Below are 20167 nucleotides of genomic sequence, written 5' to 3'. Positions count from 1 at the left end.
TACAGCACAGCAGCCTAATGTTCTACTAATTTGACTGTGGACTAACCAGTGGTGGCGTCATGTGATTTGGCCAGAAAGAGATTAGGCGCAGGTGCACACACATGCACGCATGGACGTGGACAAGTATCACAAATTGAGTGAAATTCCTAAAGTGTGCTAACAGCAGTAACACATGGCTTTAGTACATGTTCTGCATGATTTACTGTGTACCCTTCTGTATAGCCAAAAGTTTATTTCTATGTGTGTGCACCAAGGTGATGATTGCTGAGGCTCTGGACATAGCGAGAGAGACCTACCTGGCCATCCTGATGGACCGTTCATACAATGGTCCCGTGGTAGTGGCCAGTCCGGCTGGAGGTGTAGACATTGAAGATGTCGCTGAAAAGACGCCGCACCTGATTTTTAAGGTACACAGCTTTCTTTTTATCTTTTATGACAGGCCAGCTGCAGTATGTTTATCGGCCTTCCATGCAACTAATGAGGCATATTATCACGATTTCTCTTTTATATTCTTTATCTTTCTGATCTCACATACAGTGGAATCTCGTTGATACGATTCTACATAATACATTTTTGGGGATAATACGTTGGATTATACGATTTTCTGATGATACACTTTATTTTCCGGTTCCCGTGAAGATCATATCAGCTAGATTCCACTGTATACACTTTACCAGACCATTGGCGCATGCTGTGCCATTCTATCACTAAATAGTAGTACCGATTCCTCAAAACAGCTGTCATTATCTGCATACCCAGCATCAACCTTGCCGATTCATAGATGCTCTAGGGCTTTATAAGCATGTCTTCAAATACACATTGGGTTATTGCTTTTTCCTTTGCAGGTGTGTGCATGTGTGCTTGCGTGCATGCGCACTTGTTTATGTGTGTAATTGTGTGTTGTAAAATAATGCCAAAGGGTTCAGAGCACCTACTGGCTTGGACAAGAGCCAGCTTATCAAACAAGTGTCGTTCATATGTGACAGGAGCCGATCAGTATACTGGAGGGCATCACTCACACACAAGCACAGAAGATTGCAAAGAACCTCAACTTCAAGGGTCCGCTATTGGATAAGGTGAGAAGCACTTGTGATTTTTTATGCCTCTGTATTTTAGACATTTGCCTTTCTATAGTGTGGAATGGTATTGGCAGCCTAAATGCATACCTGCCAGCTTATATGATTTCATTTGTGGGGATCGAGGTGCCTTCCCGCGCCTCGTCCCCCAGCTCGCGCGTGGCGCTTAGCTCGATCCCCGGGAACCGCCGCCGTAACGGCAACATGGCGGACATGGCGAGCGCGCCGGACTTACTTTCCCACGCAAACCGTGCTTCTCCCCCCCGGGATTGGACTCGCCCCGCGAGACACGTCACCGGGACGCGCCCTGATTGGCCTCCCGCGCGGCGGCTCCCGGGCACCCTCTCCACCCGAGCTCTCGTCCGCTGAGCGCTTCCTCACCGCAGCAGAGGCTCTCAGGCTCGCAACGAGGTGGTTACATAAGACCTTTGTTCTCGCGACTCGCTTGGCGGACCGCTACCCGGTTAGCCCTAGCGCAGCGGGCGCGCGTACTCGATCGGTCTTGCGGCGAGCCTTGGCCCGTAAGCGCCGTGACTGTAGCACTGAGCTGTACCTTGGGTGAATAAACCCGAGTTTGTTGGCGATCTGACTCCGGAGCCTTCTCTGCGCCGTGTCGGAGAGTCGACGAACCCTGCCGTAGCGCCTTTGTGCGTTGCGGAGTGGAGGAGCGTCGTGCCCTTTCCTGACTGTCGCTCGTAGGGTAAGCCTTGTGCAAACCCATCTCCACATAACTGGCGCCCAACGTGGTTTCGGCATGGCATCAGAGCAGGCCCCTTCACGGCCCTCGTTCCTGCCTCACCCCCTGGCTGCGGACTTATCGTCCTTCGGAGCGAACGACACCGATAGCACGATAGCACGACCCTCTGCTTTCGGCCACCGGGAGCGATCCCTTCCTTGGAGCGCCCTAGGTGATGTCGACAGCTCGGATGTGTACGCTAGTCCTATATAGCCACGCCAGTTACGGGTTTTATCAACTGTTTGAGACGCGCGGGGAGCAGGTGCCTACTAGCCCCTCCGGCGTGCTGTCTCCGCTCGCTGGCCTTTGTCCCGAGCTCAGTTGTTCGCTGCGCCATGTGCCGCATCGGAGCCACCCTGCTTAGATGCTCGCACGAATACGCTCGCCGGCCTCCCTTTGTCCCGAGCGTCGTTCGCTGCGCCATGTGCCGCATCGGAGTCACCCCGCTTAGATGCTCGCACGAATACGCTCGCCGGCCTCCCTTTGTCCCGAGCGTCGTTCGCCGCGCCATGTGCCGCATCGGAGCCACCCTGCTTAGATGCTCGCACGCATACGCTCGCCGGCCTCCCTTTGTCCCGAGCGCCTTTCTCGGACGAATACGCCGCGGTGCAGCCTTCCCGCTACGCCGTAGGCGCGAGCTCGCTCGCTGGCCTTCCTTTGTCCCGAGCGCAGTTCGGTGTCCAGTGCGCCGCAGCTGAGCCTCCCTGCCTCGCTGTTGGTGCAAATTGCTCGCTGGCCTTTCCTTGTCCCGAGCGCAGCTGGGAAGCAATGTCGAGCGCGAGCCACCCCGCTCAGCCGACAAAGTCGCCGCGTTTTCCGCCTACCGCTTGTCTCACGCGCATCCGAGCGACATTTTCGACGTGCGTGAGTCACCCCGCTCCGCTGTCGATCCGTCTGCCGGTCATGTGAGGCCTCATGCGCCTGTCGGAGCGGCAGCCCAGCTCTTCTCTTTGCCGTTTACTGGCCCCATTCGGTCGGTCGTGCATTGAGCGGACCACCTGTCCGTTGGTCCTTTTTGCTCTCCGGAAGTTGGCGTTAGCGTACGTGCCGTTTGCCGTGGAGACGTACAATCCGGCTTAAGCGCTTGTGCGAGCCATAGGGCCGCCTCGCGCGCGGGGCGTTGACATGGCAGTGGTACCTTGTTCTGCGCTACCGGAAAGGGAGTTCAAACGTGGTGGCGGACGCCTTGTCGCGAGCCCCCGTTTCGGCGTTTGATCCTTTGGTCCGCCACTCCCGTGAGCATTCGCACCAAGTAGAAGCCGGAGCCTCAGTCTCCAATGGCTCAAAAGGCGCGAACCTCATGCACTTAGTAGAGACCGGAGCCTGTGTCTCCAATGGCTCGAAAGGCGCGACCCCCGACGGCGAAGCGATCCTCGGATTGCCAGCCCCGGGAGAGGACGTTTACCTGGTGGATCCCGTTACCTCATCGGGTATTGTCTTCAGCAGGCAAGAGCTGCTAAAGGCTCAGCAGAGCGATCCATTTTGTAAATAGCAATCGTTGACGGGCTCAAAGAGCCGAGCTCCCAAGAGGAGCGGGGCGGCAAAGCCGCCGGGCGCACCCGGACAGCTGGTATTGCTGTTGGCGCCGAGTGCCACGCAGCTTGTATTGTTGCGGGCACGTGGGATCCGTATCTGCTTAAGCAGAACGACCCGTTTTGTAAATAGAAATCGTTGACAGGCTCCAAGAGCCGAGCTCCCAAGAGGAGTGGGGCGGCAAAGCCGCCGGGCGTACCCGGACAGCTAGTATTGCTGCGGGCACGTTGGATACGTATCTGCTTGACACCGATAAAGCTCTCCTGCGCTACATCCCATCTGAAGAGGCTCCCGAGGAGTCTCTCAAGGTGGCGATAACCCGCAGTCTAAGGAAAGCCACCCTGAGCTATTTCCCCGACTCGCGGGTGGCCGGACATGCGAGTGGCCTTAAGACTTTCCAAAAGTTGTGCCGCTCCGCTACCTGGCCAGGCAGGAAGCGTGACGCTCTTCACTACGCCCGCTCATGCCGCGTGTGCCAATGTGTGAAGCCTCGCGCGGGCAAACCCCCCGGGCTCATGCAGCCAATCGACAGCCAGCTACCCTGGCAAGTCGCGGCCTGTGACATTATGGGACCCTTTCCCAGAAGCCGGCGAGGCTGTTTTTCTCCTGGCTGTCACAGATCACTTCACGAAATGGGTTGAACTTTTTCCCCTTCGGAAGTTAACGGCACGCGCAATCTGGGACAAGTTGACCGAGGTCTTTAACCGCTTTGGCTTTCCGGCGGAGCTGATAACGGACAACGCGTCCTACTTCACGGCCAAGATGTTCGTGGATGCGTGTGCTGCCTTTGGCATTAAGCACCGCAAGATCAACCACGTATCACCCACAGGCCAACCCGACAGAACGGATTAACCGGAACCTCAAGCCCTTGCTCGCGGCCTTTGCCCAGCAGCATAGGGATTGGGATGTCTGTCTTAACGAGATAGGCTTCTCCTTGCGGTCCACGGTGAACCGTTCGACTGGGTACACGCCCGCTTTCCTCAACTTCGGGAGAGAGCTGCCAAACCCCATGGACCGCGTTCTGCGAACCGGCAGCAGGGCGTGCGCCACGAAAGCCGGCCTTTCCGGCTACGCGGCGGAACTGCGCTCACGGATGGACGCGGCCCTTGACCTGGCCCGTTCCAACCTGGCAAAAGCGCGAGCTGGACAAAAAGCCCAGTACGACCGGTCACATAGGGACGTGCACTATGGTGTCGGCGATCTCGTCCTCAGACGCAACCATGTCTTGAGTGACACCGCCAAAGGCATCTCTGCCTCCCTGTCGGCCAAATGGTTGGGCCCGTACCGAGTGGAGACCAAAACGTCCCCTCTGGTATACAAGCTGGCTGACTCCCAAGGGAGACCAGTCGGCGGTCCAGTTCACGTCTCGGACCTCAAACCTTTCGTTGCCCGTAGCAATGACTGGGAAGAGGGGGAGGCGGTCAACGAACCGCAGGCAAACCGTGATACGGCTGGCCCCAGGCCACGCCACCGGTACAACCTACGGAAACGTACCTAGGCAGGTTTTCTCCCACCAGCTGGTAGCCGGACTTTATTGCCTACCACGCCGATGAACGGAGAGACACAGCTACGGTGCGAAGGTGCACGTTGAAGTGGTGACAGGCCCTTTTGGCCTAATATACCCTCTCGTGCTCACCCGCCTTATGACGCGCCTAGTCAGCTTTCTCCCCCTAGCAGGTAGCTGGACTTCATTCCCTACCATGCCGGTGAATGGAGAAATGTAGCTACGGTGCAAGGGTGCACATCGAAGCGGTGACAGGCCCATGTGGCCTAATATACCCTCTTATGTGTTGCCCAAGCCTCAGCCTGACAAACGCCCCTTTTTGGGCTGTCAGCCAGGCTGGCAACTTCCTTGGCACGCCGGCTATGCCGGGGGGCGTTCCTGTCCTTCACCTTGCGTCGTCCAGTCTGCTCCCTGCGCCTGGCTCCACTGTGCCACCAGCCTTGCTGACCACGAAGCCGGCTGTCCCTGGTCTTACCATGCCAGCCTGTTGCTGACCTCAAGGCCTGCTGCTCCTGGCCCTTCTGCCATGACTGACTCCTGCCTCTGGGGGCCACGAACCCGTGCCAGCCTTGCCTCTTGCTGCCTAGGCTGCCGCTAATTGTGGCTGGTCCCCAATCAGGCGCTGACCCCTGGCCGAGGAGGGTCACTCCGGCTGCCGCTGCTGACCTGGCTGTCGGTTATCCCGGCCTGCTGTTCCTGCGCAACCCGGGGAGCCCAGTGACTTCTGTGGTGGCTGCTGCGCCAAAATGGCAGCCACGCCTCGCGCGTTCCTGGCTGCTCCAGTCCGGTGGACCTCGAGTGTTGCTGGCTGAACCATGGTGCTGCCCTGCCCCGTCCTGCCTGGGCTGCTGACTCTTCCACCTGGAAGGGGGTCCTTCCAGTGTGCGGAACTTTGGTGGCCAAGGCAGACCCCTGGCTTTGTGTCAAGAGAAGCGACGTCTTCACCTTTTTGGACTGCTGTGGCCCCTTCTCCCTGTCCTGGTCCTGAGGAAGACGACGACACCCTCTTGGACTTTGCCCCGTTGGCTTAGCCCTCTTTGGCTGAGTCAACCTTGCCACTTGGCCTCGGTCTTTAGGAGGGGGGAATGTGGGGATCGAGGTGCCTTCCCGCGCCTCGTCCCCCAGCTCGCGCGTGGCGCTTAGCTCGATCCCCGGGAACCGCCGCCGTAACGGCAACATGGCGGACATGGCGAGCGCGCCGGACTTACTTTCCCGCGCAAACCGTGCTTCTCCCCCCCGGGATTGGACTCGCCCCGCGAGACACGTCACCGGGACGCGCCCTGATTGGCCTCCCGCGCGGCGGCTCCCGGGCACCCTCTCCACCCGAGCTCTCGTCCGCTGAGCGCTTCCTCACCGCAGCAGAGGCTCTCAGGCTCGCAACGAGGTGGTTACATAAGACCTTTGTTCTCGCGACTCGCTTGGCGGACCGCTACCCGGTTAGCCCTAGCGCAGCGGGCGCGCGTACTCGATCGGTCTTGCGGCGAGCCTTGGCCCGTAAGCGCCGTGACTGTAGCACTGAGCTGTACCTTGGGTGAATAAACCCGAGTTTGTTGGCGATCTGACTCCGGAGCCTTCTCTGCGCCGTGTCGGAGAGTCGACGAACCCTGCCGTAGCGCCTTTGTGCGTTGCGGAGTGGAGGAGCGTCGTGCCCTTTCCTGACCGTCGCTCGTAGGGTAAGCCTTGTGCAAACCCATCTCCACACATTGTAACATGACCAATTTTTAGCGTTTGTTTACTATTGTCATATTGCCAAAAATATTTTTCCATTTTTTATTTGTGTATAGTCTAAGGCAAGGACCAATTACAAAAAAAGAAAAATAGATAGTCATGAAGTAATTTTAAACGGACCATTTTTCGGACTCGTTGATCATACGGACCAACCCCCACGGCAGCAACGTCAACTGATAACAGTGTATAACAGCAACTAAATTGTCGACAGCCATTACGTGACTATTTCAATAATGAACTTAATAAACATTTCTGCTTGTCTGCGGTGGGGGTCGTTGCTGCAACTATAGAGCAGAGTGCCTGTTCACAGCACCCCTACAGAACAGTCTGCAGGAAGGAAAGAAATTTTATTTAAAAAAAATGCAGCCAGTTCCACGAAGTGAAATCTGTCGAAACAGCGGAGCTGTGGTCTTCTGTTTCTGCAATTGTCGGTATGTTTTTTTTTTTTTTTTTTCACTGTGGTAGTCTTCGTTTTAGACTGAAGGAATGACCACATCTCCACTGTTTCGACAGTGGAGATGTGGTCCCCCGCAACGTCCTATCCCCCGCTGCACACTTCTAGGTCCGTACGGCACGCCGTTTGGCAGGCATAACGCCGTTGCCCATGGAAGCCAACGCGTCCCATCCCCCGCAAGTAGCGCCGTTCAGGCCAGCCAAGTGGCCGCGAATGCACAGCTTTGCTGTGGTTGCCTCCTCCCCCCAGTGTGCTTCTCTGCTGGTCACATGACCTGCCCTTTCCCAGCGCAGCTCTCATCCTCTCCTGATCACATGACCTCTCCGGCTCTGCTCCTGCGTGGCGATGGCAGTCATCGACGGTGCACGCTCAACTAAGAACAGCTCTGCTGTTAAAAGAAAATTAGGCGAGCGTGGTGTCCAGGGCTCCACTGGCGCGAGCGGCTCGCTGGGCTTGGTTCAGTGGCTCTCCTTTCCCTCGTCTGCAAGCCATGCCTCCCACTGCCTATTTAACATGAGTGGTGGTGATATTATGCAGGGGCTAGTAATACGTGAAGGCCTTTCCAGGCACTCCCATGTGATATGTTGTAGTGTGGGTTAGAACACCATGGACAGACGTCCAGAAATCTAGTTGGGCTTATTTTATTGAGGTGATGCAGGTTAGCCTTACAATTTCGTTGACCTTACAATATCTCAAACAGTGTCACTGTTGGCAGGTGTAAATAGAGAAGTTTCTGAATTATCCTGAACTCGAATTAACGATATTTGTTCTCCTATTTTCATGAGTGTCCTAGAAAAAAAATGTCATTGTCTTCCTTTTCCTGAAGGGTATTGCCCTTGTGATATCAAAGTAATGGAGGTATGTTATGAGGAGAGTGATGGCGTAAGAGGAGCACGTGAGGCAATCCAAGTGAGGTGAGGCAAGGTATGGTTCTCGGAGGCTGCACGCTCGTTTGACTGTAATTGCCAGAGAGAGGACCAGGTGGCATGAGTGTGCAGCGAGAGGGGAAGGAAGATGCCGGTGGCGCAAAGTGTGTGTGGTGTGCGCAAATGGATGGCATGTGGACAGCGTGGGGGAGAGTCATGAAGTGAGGTAATAAAGTGAATGTTTGCAACGAACATGTCGGCCCATTGTTAGTAACAAGTGAGGACTCGTCGGGATCAACATGGACATGGAGGCGGTGAACGTGGCCAAATTGTTGCTGCAGCATCTGCTGGGGCAGACCAACGGCTTCGCCATGCAACGCGAGCAAATCACGGCAGCAGTTTGCAAAGACTAATGGCGGCGGTTCACCCATCAGGCGATGCCTGACCTCCTGCGGATTCAACGACATCCAGTCCCCTGAGGAGTTTTGGACCGGCTGGAGACATTTTGTTTGGTCACTGATGTCGCCGCGGACAAAAGGCTTACGCACATTGTGCCGACTGCTCTGGAGGACAGCACAAGGTTGTGGTGGCGCTTCGGGACCACGTTTGCGTCGTGGGAGGAATTTACTATGGCCTTTGTTCTAGAATTGATATTAACAAATAACTTATTCCAAACAGAAACAATTACTGAAAAACGTTTCGAGGCGTTTCATTCTGCCTCATACATGGTATACAAACCTAGGGGAAAAAATAACCGTACAAATTAAGTTCGCAAGCCTTCACCAACAGGTAAAATAAAAATAAGAACTAAAGTGAATCTTCTATTGACGTGAAGCACCACTTGCAACAAGAACTTGAGCTACGCACACAGCACCCAAAAGAAAATTTAAAATAATTGGTTTACACGATCGCGGCGTATTATGACCAGATCGGTGGTGAAGTTTTGGAGTCGGAAAAGGTTGACCGTGTGCTGTGGCAAATGCATCTGCAACTCCAAGACTTGGTAGATGGCAAACAGTTTGCAAATCTCGTGGAGTTGGCTAAGGCAGCTGACGGCCTCGTCGAGCATGCTTGGAGGCGGTTGCAGTACAAACCGGTGCCGCCGCCTCCGACAGACCAAGTGGCGAGGGAACTTGCCTTCCAGTCAGCTGTGAATGTGACTGGCCTACCCGGAATGCAGCCTTAAGTGTCGACGGCTGCGGCTGTCGCGCCGTTTCAGTCTCCACCGGTGGCATGCTACTGGCCGTTGCATCCCGCATGGTACAGCCATCCTATCATCGAGACCAGCTGCATGGACTGACTGCTTGTGCTATAAGGCCACCACCTCTTGCAGTGCCATCATAGGGATACCAACAGCGTGACTCTGGGGGATTTACCTGTCATCAGAAGGTGTAAGTCACCTAGCTAATGATTGCCCCACACGTCGGCATACCGGCCCGCCCCGCTGCTAATAATGCAATGGAATCGGGCATTTCCAATCACAGTGTCCGGGAAACGGGAGGTGGTAGGTATCTGGCAGGAAGGAGCCCCTCCTGGAGGTGTGGATTGGGAAGATTACGTTCCAAGCCCTGTTGAATACAGCCTCAAGCAAGAGCTTACTTGCAATGCTAGGGGCAAAGGTAGCAGAGGAGACAGGCACCAAGCTCGGGACACAGGTGCGTGCACTCCGCCCGGTAACAGGTTGGTTCCAGTCTGCCACATGCCTGAAGTGCAAGATCCAGTGAGCTACAAGCAGCCGCAACCAGCGCTTCCTGTGTATGCCAGGCATCTATCGGGACATTGTTCTTGGCAGGGACTTTTTGAGTGCAACAAGCATCTCTATACATGTAACACTAGGTGGATGGACTATTGGCACTGACCCACAATGCATTGTGCTGTTTGCTAAACACGAGAAGGGTCCAGCCACGGTGCTCTCAGAAGAGGAAGATGAAGAGGTTGTTGCAGCTTCTGACATAGGGAGTAGCATTCTAACCAAAGAGAGCAAGCACCACGCTCTATCAAAAAAACTACAACCAAGCATGATTACTTCAGCCCTTTGTTCACTACAATTCCTGGATGTACCACCCTTGCTCAGCACTGCATAGACACAGGGGATAGTGCACCTGTGAGATGCGAGCTCTGTCCACTGAATGCTAAGAAGCAGAAAATCATTGAAGGCTGCGTACATAACCTCCTAGAGCAGGGTCTTATAAGGCGAAGCAGCAGCCCTTGGACTAGCACCCCAGAGCTCGTCGCGAAGTCTGGAGTCTACCTGCTTGCTGTAGACTACTGACCATTGAATGCACAAAGGTACCTGCCTACCCATTGCCTCAAACTGACTGGCTGCTAGCACAGCTTGGCCGAGCTCAGTGGTTCTCAAGCTTCAATCTCTCCCAAGGGTTTTTTCAGATTCCTGTTTGCGATGCCGACATTATGAAAACGGCCTTCATCTGCCTTCAGGGTACGTTTAAATATGTCAGGATTCAGTGGTGGCAGGTGGCCCGGCAACATTTCAAACCTTGATGGACCGTGTACTTGGAATAGCAATCACCACTTTGCTATGGCATTTTTAGATGATGATCTAGTCTACTCGGACACACTTGAGAGTCACGTTGAGCAGGTGAGGGAAGTACTGCAACATATTGAAGGTGCTGGCTTTACGATCAACCCAGACAAATACAGTTGTGCCATCAGTCCCCTAAGTTCTTGGGCCACCTCATCTCATCTGGGAAGAGCAGACCAGATGAAGAAAAGGTGTGTGCAGTGCTACATTACCCAAGACCCAACACAATTAAGCAGTTGCAAGCCTTCCTGGGAGCATGCTGGCTATTATAGGAACTTCATCCCACACTTCTAATTGACAGCGCATCCACTTGTGGACCTTTTGAAGAAGAATGAGCCATGGCAGCAGGCAGAGAGTCAAGAGCAGGCTTTCGCTGCACTCAAGCAATCTTTAGCTCAGGATGCAGTTGTGGGCCTTCCAGATCTAAACCGACCTTTTGTGGTTGAAACTGATGGAAGCGGTGTTGGCATTGCAGCTGTGCTACTGCAGGCTGCAGGGACTGCAGCCTGTTTTCTTCATTAGCAGGGTTCTTATAGAATCCGAAAGCCATTATACTGTCCAGGAGTGGGAGTGCCTTGCAGTAGTTTTGGCAGTGGACAATTTCAGGGCCTATCTTGAATTTACTGAGTTTGAGATTCACTGTGACCACTCGTCCTTGTCATGGATGTTTGCCACTGACAAAGCTTCACCCAGGGTCAAGCGTTGTGTCCTACGACTGCAGGGCTTCAATTTCCAAATCAAGCACAGACGGGGACTGGCAAATATACCCGCAGATGCCTTGAGCAGAGCCCCTTTCCAGTGTGACGACCACCCTGACAGTCTGCATGGGACACTGTCCCCATTGCTGCTCCAGAACCTGAAGTGAAAATTACATTTGAGCAAGTAGCAATAGTCTTGGAAGAGGATGCCACACTATTAGGTGACACAGGACGGCTCATCCAAGAACAGGCTCTTGACGGCTGTTTCTTGGAACTGAAGACTGTGGTCCAAGGGACTAGGCTTCCAAGCTCAGACCCTGATCACCGCCTTCTTCATGATCTGGCATAGACAACAGAACTGGAGCCAGGTGGACTGCTGGTTCAGCTAAGAGGCACACAAGAAGGTACCATGGCTACCTAATCACCTCCGACACCTGGCACCGAAGATGGCACCTGACCACTTCACTGCAGGCCGTGCTGGATTTTTCAAAACCATGAGACACGTCTCAGCACTGTTCGTCTGGCTGGGCATGCGGGCTGACATATCAATGTATGTGCAGTGCTGTGCTGTCTGCCAGTGCACAAAAGCTTGAAGCCAGATGCCTGAGGGCCTCATGAACAGTCAGTGGGCCACAGCTCCCATGGAAGAGCCTGTCATTTGTAACAATGTTTTTTCTATCCTGTGCACAGTCTCTCGTGTAATGATGTAGATCAGTTATCTCACACATACCTGCACTTAACTAGAGTGAATTATTTCTCACTAATACTCCTTTCCAATAAAAGCTCTCAGGGCACTGCCATAATTAGCACTGCTCTTGTGAGTGCTTGTTTGAAAAGAAGTGCGATAGTTGAATGGTATGCTTTGTGCACCTGCTTGCAACAGTCAAAGAAGCAAGTGTCTTGTTGTGGACTGAAAACACTGGAAAGGCAGTGATTCTTTCTTACTCACACAGTGTGGTCAGCTGGCCAATAATAGAGTCCATGGCTTCCAGTGCTCTGAATTTCCTTTACCTAGAATGTGGTCCCTCTATTCATTACTACGATTGACCAAGCACTGTTATGTGAAGGAGTATTTGTTGTCAGTAATCAGTAAACATTTGTTTAGTGTAATTGTGCACAGTTCATGACATGTGGATGACAGGCATTAGCGATCAGCAGGGTTGGGCTTATGCCATCTCCTAAGCATTAAATTTTCAAAACTGCTTGCATTTAGGAGCAGTGAGCAAAATGAAAAGTTTTGCAGGAGATTTATAGTACTGCTTTTCCTTTGATCTATTTACTGGCAGGCAGCTGAACAGATAGAGAGGTTGTACAGCTTATTTCTCAAAGTTGATGCCACTCAGGTTGAAGTGAACCCGTTTGGAGAAACGCCAGATGGAAGAGGTCAGTGCCGCTTGAATATTTTGTAGACAGCACTGTTAATGCAACACCTGTGCCATAGGGCTCACATAGAGACTTTTTTTATTGGCAGTGTTTTGCATAGTTCAAGTGATTTGGCATTTTAAACAAAGTTGTCTTATGAGCAGCTCAGAACACTCTTCAGGTGTTAAGCTATCCATGTAACCTCTGAAGCCAAAACAAGAGAATAACCAACTTAAAGCCAAGGACGGTGTATCGATCAAACAAAAACTAATAGGCATACCATTAAAAAGCAAGTAGATGGCAACAAGGTTTAAAAGGAAATTGCAGATATTTTAGTTGAGATTAATAGGAACTAGTGACCTTGTTGGGGTATGTCATGTAATGTGTAGAAGAAATAACTGGTGGTCTGTAATATAGCTGAATGGATGCTAAGGGAAAGGAAATACAGTCAAGGGCAGCAGAGAATTGATTATACAGAAATGTGCTGGCACAGGCCGAAGTTGTTGGACGCAGGACAGCAGTAACTGAAGATCTCTGGGAGATGCCTTTGTCCCATAGTGGTAGAATAAAAAGTAGCTGCAAACAAGGCTTGAACACTTACAAACTTCTTCAGTTGCATTGCTATGTGTTATGAGCTTAAATAATGTGAGCAGTTCACTTAAAGCATATTTATTGTATTTTATTTATCAATACTGTATGCCTCATCAGGCCTATATAGTATAGGGCACACAAGAATAAGTACATGAACAGGTATTGTTCCAACAAAGGACTTCTCGCCAAAAAAGAAAACTTAGTACATCAAGCAATGGCCATGGAAACAGTGAAAGCAATCAATTGTACATCAACTTGAACATATTGAAGAGCAGTACAAACGAATATTAAAACAGGAAACTTCAAATTAAGGTACAGGAGCACTGATGCAACACTGGGAACAACTCTGACATAGTAAATGTCTTCCTGAGCACAGACAAAAAAAGAAAAAAAAGGATGACACTATAGGTATTGTTACTTGATAACAATATTTGCTCATCCCGGGAAAAAAAAAAAAAAAAAGATGCGCATGCGTAACAGGAATGGATGGTGCTAGGTATCGTCGTCACCTGCATCATGCACCAAATGATTCTGATCACAAGTTTACAAAGGCCAGAACTGAAAATAGGCTTCTAAACGTGACAGCAATGTATCGACCGAGCCGACGTTCACTACATCACTCGCCAACGTATTGCGCGCTTCAATGACAGAGGGAAGAAAAGGAATGCTTGAAAATGTCACATCATGAAAAAACACGGACGAATTCACTTTTAGTGATTGGTCCTACACGAGTGACGATTCGTAGATTTCGAGTTTTCGTCCTTGTTTAGTTTGGTGAAGCAATGACACAGCACAAACCATGGCTTCACATGCTTCATATGCTTTGCAAGAGCTCCTGCATGTGTATTGCTTCCTCAGCTTTCAATGTATTTTTTTCCTTTGCATGGGCACCAGTGGTGTGCTTTGATGCCAAGATCAACTTTGACGACAATGCGGCCTTCAGACAGCAGGACATTTTTGCTCAGGAAGACACATCTGAGAGCGATCCCCGAGAAGTGCTTGCATCCAAGCACAACCTCAACTACATTGGCATGGATGGAAACATTGCCTGCTTAGGTAGGTGCGCAGTGGCTTTATCCGTGCAAGTTGTGTTTTGCTTAGAATGGCAATGCACATGTGTAAGCCTGCCATTCCCTTACTAGAGACTTCCTTTACAAGGGTTTTCTGGCAGCCCAAGGAGGGCACCACTATGTGCTTATTACCACAGTGCACAGATATACTCCAGCATTCACAGCCTAGTAAGTGGGGGACAGTGGCATATTTCAGTTGCTGGTGACATTCCCCTTTCATGAAACATCGCAAGTTCATGCACCAGCAGCTTATTGTCAAAGCAGGCCATCCGGACAGGATGAACTAGCTTGTCATTGGCCATATAAAGTTTGGAGGTACTGTTGAAAATTGTTACAAGTTTCTCTGCATCTAACCTTATTGATGACAGGGCGGCAAGTTCATTTGCAGTTTTTAAAGGAGCCCTGAACTACTTTTTATTGAAGTCGATAAATGCATTTTAAGTTAAATTAGACTATTTCAGAAATGCATAGCTGAAAAAAAGTCCATTCAGCAGAAATAGAGTTATTGGCAGTCAGACAACCTAATTGCAGTGCTTCAGCTCCTTCTTCAATGACTTGCACTGCGAACGCTTAGGCGGAGCAGGTTGTGCCCATAACGCTCCATCTGCTAGTAGCGCGCAGTTCAAATTTGATTTCGGATGTTCTCGTAGACGCCGCTATTTGCAATCTTGGTGCCTACGACACGCCAAGTGCGGTTGTCCTCGGCAAACTGCAGTGCGCTCAGCCAGCAGACTTGTCCCGGCACCTCACAGTGGCCGCAGTATCTACGCTACGTAGAAGACTGCATGTTTGCTTTGTGCACAACAGGGCTTGAGTGCGCTCATGCTCACATGCTCCTGTCTGGCTGTGCTACGGTGTGCGGCTTTGTCATGTGGTGAGGACCGGATTTGTACTGCACCAGCTTGAATGAAGGATAGTAGCCACATTCAACTTGTGCATTTTGAAGCGGTATCAGTAGCTAAGTATGAAGCGAAGTCTGCCAAGGCGTCTAACCAGGTAATACTATAGTATGTCTGTAAATGCTATTGTAGTGCTTCTGTTTGTGAGTATATCTGTGCAAAAGCTATTCTGTATTACTGGTTATGTTTTCTTCCCCCTTCGTAATGCCTTTATGGCGATGTAGGTACTCTGTAAATAAATAAATAAATAAAGTGTCCAGAGAAGAGTGCGGAGCAAGCTTCTGTTGAATAAAGAGCATTTGAGAGAAAGGTGACCTCGCGCTTCACTTGTGAGCTCCACGTGCTTCACACGACTGCTAAACTTGTCTGAGATGGTCACAGCAGCGTATGCTATCCACAGTCTGTGTTTTTTAACCAAGCCCAAGGGGTGGTTCAGGACCTGTTTAAGAATTTGCTATTGATAATGGCAGTTTGATTACTACATTATATTTTTCATTTAGTTAGTGCAGGTTTGGCGGCTTTTTCTTCTAAATGACTTGTTTAATGTGCCTGGATATGTCCGTGTGTGACTGTAGCAGCTAAAGATATGAAGCAGCTAAAAAAAGAAATGAGCTCTAGCTCAGAAATGCCCTTGTACTTGCCTAGTAATGATCATGCTTGTGAGGACCCAGTAGAGCGTCCTGCTGAATCCTCTTGTGTAGGTGTTAGGGCATTATGGAAATGAAGACCCTTCAGTGAAGGCCACCACAGTGATGGCTAATAGCACTGTAAGCAGCTTTGATCCACAGCTTGGAAATTCCCTTGCTGGTTTAGTAGTGGCTCTAGACGAAATTCTAATAGCCCATGCCCAATTTATTGGCCACAGCATTGTGGAACTCATTTGTCTGCAATGTGCTCAGATGGCTGGCTTTGCACCTAAGATAGCAACGTAAATGAGCAATGCTCGACATAAATAAGCAATGCATTCATTGCCTACAAATCTTTGTGGCAGTAAATGGAGCAGGCCTGGCCATGGCCACCATGGACATTATCCAGCTGCACGGTGGTACACCGGCTAACTTCTTGGATGTTGGCGGCTCAGTCAAGGAAGACCAAGTCACACAAGCCTTCAAGATCATCACAGATGACCCCAAGGTAGGCCAACTATACATGGCTCCAGTAGAGGGATTGTCCGCTTGTTTCATAAAGTACAGGCTAGAAAAAAAAGCTGGCGCCTTACTGTCAGCAAAATGAGCTCAGCAACCCTCGCATGACGGTGTCCGAATGAATTTTTCATGTTGTTACACGAAATTTGTTATGTCACCAACGTAGTCATTTAGGTTAACTGTGCAATGGAACAAGAAATCCATAAGGAAGGACTGGATAGAACCTTATATTCGTGGCATATTGCATTGTTAAAGAAGCTTGAGAGAGATGTATGGGTTTGGGGTTGAGCTTTGTGCACTGCAGAAACTAAGTAAGATTTACCCCAAGTCGTGTCCGCCATGCCTGACACGGCATCAGACTTTGTCACTGCGAATGCCACATGACATTAGCCTGATGCGGGATCGGTACAAGGTTTGTCCGGGTCGACAAGACTGGTTGAAATGATAGCGCGACGTGGACAGAGGGAACGGCAACAGTACCAACGCATATTTCGTAAAGTGCAAAAGCATGTTCGAAGGTCGGGCCGATTAGCTGCTGATAGGCACGTGCATTGTGTTGAATACGCTCCTACGAACGTCACGCCACTTCAACAGCTGTCACTCTAACCAGGACGCGCAATCTCGGGAGCCACCCATACAAACATATTAGCGGTAAGCATTCCGCGACGGGTTGCGGCCAGTTACCTTATCGGCCAGCGGCGAATTTTTGTCACAGCCACACTGCCTAGGCTATTGGCCGAATCGGCACTGCATCATCGGGCGCCTGTGAGTAAAGTTACGGATTGGTGCCGAATCGACACAGATCTATTTGCAGCAGCTGTGCGACACTGGGAAAACTGACAAACCACTTTGCAAATGAAAGCGAGTGTACGCAGTGGCAGCGTATGGAAGTTGTTCATGGCCGTCATTTTTGCAACACATCATACGGCGGCCTCTTGTTTCGTTCCCAATGCTGTTCGTAGATGCACATTGGTGTCTTTTTGTAGCTTCGAGCAACTCGTCGCAAGACTACCTTTGGAGTTGCACGGCGCGCACGAAAGTGTTCATCCGCTGCCTGTTGTGCAGGCAGCGGATGAACGAGAGAGAGGGGGGGTGGGTATTCCGTAAGTGTCCACCTACATTTCCATTTCGTCTGTTAAAGTACTGATTGGCTAGGGGTGCTTGTCTCCTTCTCACGTGTACCCCAGCCCAGCCAATCAGAACTTCAGCAGCATGCAAAATAGGCATATCCACTAGGTGGACACTTACAAACCCGCTAAGATTTCAGAATCCTTGAAAGGTGTAAAATCACACATCGAAGCTGACAGTGAAACTGCATGGACAGCTCCTGCTCTTTACCATCAGCGCCAGCTACTCGCGGAGCAGTGATAGAGTCACGTGATGCGCTGTAATTTCGTCTGTCACGCAGATTGGCCTTATAATAACCCACCTGCTGTAAAGCTGGGACAGCCCTTCTGTATTCTGGAGAAAAACTGGGAAGCAAAATTTCATATTCAATAATTAAAGGTTGCTGGAAAATGCAGGTCCATTATTAAACTGTAAGAGCCTCATTAGCATTCAGTACAACAGAATGTCGCTAATTCTTTAGTTCCAGAAAGAGAAAAAGCACTTGATTCTCTTCAACAAAAACTATATTGATAAAAAGATATTTCCCAGACCTTCATATACAGGGCGAGGCAAAAAGGTGTCAACATTAATTGGGTGTTTACTCACGTGAAACATTTAGGCAGGGATTTGGTTACAGGGTTTCAATTTGGCACCCATCCCACTCAGTGTGTCAGGATATGGCGAGGATGCCAACGGCAGAGCCCCGCGGTTGGCGCATGCCTGCGCAGCAACCGCGGTCTGGTACAAGCTCAAGAAAACAATAGATGACAACCATGTGTGCACTCGGACAGCATTTATTACGGCTGCAACTAACACTTCGAGCAGGCCAGCTAGCTATAGTTGACATCGCTGAGGGTCCCCTCAAAGAGAATAATACACTAGGTAAAGAAGGGCTTCCGACTTACCAACTGGGGAATACGGGCGGCCGAAGAATGCGTTTGACTAACCACGTGCGGGAAAACGAGAGCGGCAGCGGAGCCTTCCGCTATCGCCGCTTGCTGGTCACTAAAGAGAGCTGAGCGATGTCCGAGCAATCTCACGTGACCCACCTTGTGGCGCTGATAGTGCTTGTGATTCCCGCGCACTCCCGCAAAAGGAAAGTTTCCCCTCTCCCCACCCTCGCTGGCTCGCATGCGCCCGACGCGACGTTCGCCGCGTGTGCGGAGGTCATGGGACCCGAGGATTCCCACAAATGCACTTATGTAGTCTGTCCATTGTTGATTGTAAGGCCCACTGGGCCATTTGGGCAGGGATAGCAGCGATGACCTGAGTGATGCGGTGCTTCAGGTTGTCCAAGTTGCTAGGTTTGCTGGCATAGACACGATGCTTGACCATGCCCCACAACCAAAAATCACATGGTGTCAGGTCGGGTGAACGTGCTGCCATGGGAGAGGACCACCTCTACCAATCCAATGCTTGCCGGACATTGTCATTCAGGTAATCCCGAACCATCTGACTGTAATGGGCAGGGGCGCCATCTTGCTGAAACTACCCTCACTAAAGAATGGCAAGTGGCACGTTCTCTTTCGTGAATGTGCTGACCATGGCAAGGTAATTCTCTCGCCTGACGGTCTGTTTAAAAAAGAAGGGTCTAGTCACTCCAAATTTGCTCACTGCACACCAAATGTTCACCTAGGCAGAATCCCGCATCTGCTCGCGAACTTCGTGCCAGTGCTCGATCGCACAGATGACACAGTTGTGTTTATTCACACGACCGCTGATGTGGAATGTTGCTTCGTCAGAAAACATGAACAGAATGTCAGGCTCCATGTGCGCCATTTCAAAGATAATTTATGCAGCATTCACACGTGCTTGCTTTTCCGCGTTTGTGAGCTGCTGCACAGTCTGCAAGTGGTATGTCTTCGTTCCTAAATCACGGTGTAAAATTCTAGTCACTGACCTTTGAGAAATGTTAGTCTCTAGAGAAAGTCTGTGCGAGGACTTGGTTGGGCTGGCTACCTTCGCTCCCTGGACGAGGATGATATTCTCTTCAGTTCGGACAGGTCTCTTTCTACCGCTGTGTCCCTTGCAATCATCTTGAACGGACCCCGTACTTACAAACTTCTCGTAAATCCTACCAATTGTCAGGCGCGATGGTGCCTCCCGTCCGGTCCAGGGGACTGAAAGATCTCCATCCAGGCAGCTACTTTCCTTTGTTCCTTAATGGAATATCAGCACATCATTGTTTAATCTGCAAAAAGAAAGAACACCTATTTAATGTTAACACCTTTTTGTCTGGAAACTGAGCTGTAATCAGCGCTGCCATACTAATTTGGTGTTCCCTTTAAGGGGGGACGCGGCTTTCGCATCGCGATATTTGGCCAAAAAACCGATTTTTTGAAAATCACATTTTCAGTTTGTATGACTTCTTTTCTATTTTATTTCAAAATTTCGTCACGGAAAATCGCGCGGAAATGATGTAAAAAATGTTTATCGAAGCTAAGGTGGCGAGGAGTTTCTCGAAAATAGCGAAAAAACTCCATTTTTCAAGCCGCGATATCTCCGCAACCGCATAACCTAGCGCCGCCATCTTGGTCTCTATGGATAGTGCGATTCTCCGTCTTCAAATCTGGCGCCTCGGTCAGCTGCACCAGGCAAAAGCAAGCGCACAGCAAGCAAAAGTTTCAAGGTCTCGCGGCGGTTTCTGATCGGCAGCGCGCGCCACGTGACTGTACGCGGCTCCGGATTGGTCTCCCGGGCGGTTGCCCTTAGCAACCGGCGGAAAGGTCGTCTGCTCGCCGCGCTGACGGCGCTGAGGAGCCGATTTCGCGTCTTTTCAACTCGTCGCGGCGTGGTTTAGAGATCGTATCTCACTCATGATAACGGACCGGCGCTCGCTTGTTAGAGAAACGAAAA

At 50.9% G+C, this 20167-nt stretch overlaps 1 protein-coding gene across 2 annotated transcripts in view; it reads left to right on the top strand.

Annotated features, from left to right (window-relative positions):
• Positions 1 to 20167, top strand: part of LOC119460590 (succinate--CoA ligase [GDP-forming] subunit beta, mitochondrial) — a 38994-nt gene that overhangs the window by 4809 nt on the left and 14018 nt on the right. For both annotated transcript variants that reach the window (XR_005193868.2, XM_037721599.2), the window contains exons 5-9: positions 255 to 407; positions 987 to 1076; positions 12424 to 12520; positions 13985 to 14146; positions 16051 to 16193. Coding sequence is in view for 1 of the 2 variants with exons in the window: in XM_037721599.2 (XP_037577527.1) it covers positions 255 to 407; positions 987 to 1076; positions 12424 to 12520; positions 13985 to 14146; positions 16051 to 16193 (645 nt within the window). In the remaining variant the exon portion in view is untranslated. The remainder of the gene's footprint in view (positions 1 to 254; positions 408 to 986; positions 1077 to 12423; positions 12521 to 13984; positions 14147 to 16050; positions 16194 to 20167) is intronic.

Source organism: Dermacentor silvarum, chromosome 8 (genome assembly GCF_013339745.2).
Source record: "Dermacentor silvarum isolate Dsil-2018 chromosome 8, BIME_Dsil_1.4, whole genome shotgun sequence".
Taxonomy (NCBI): Eukaryota; Metazoa; Arthropoda; class Arachnida; order Ixodida; family Ixodidae; genus Dermacentor; species Dermacentor silvarum.
Note: the sequence above shows the minus strand (reverse complement) of the source record. Positions and strands in the feature narration are given on the sequence as shown.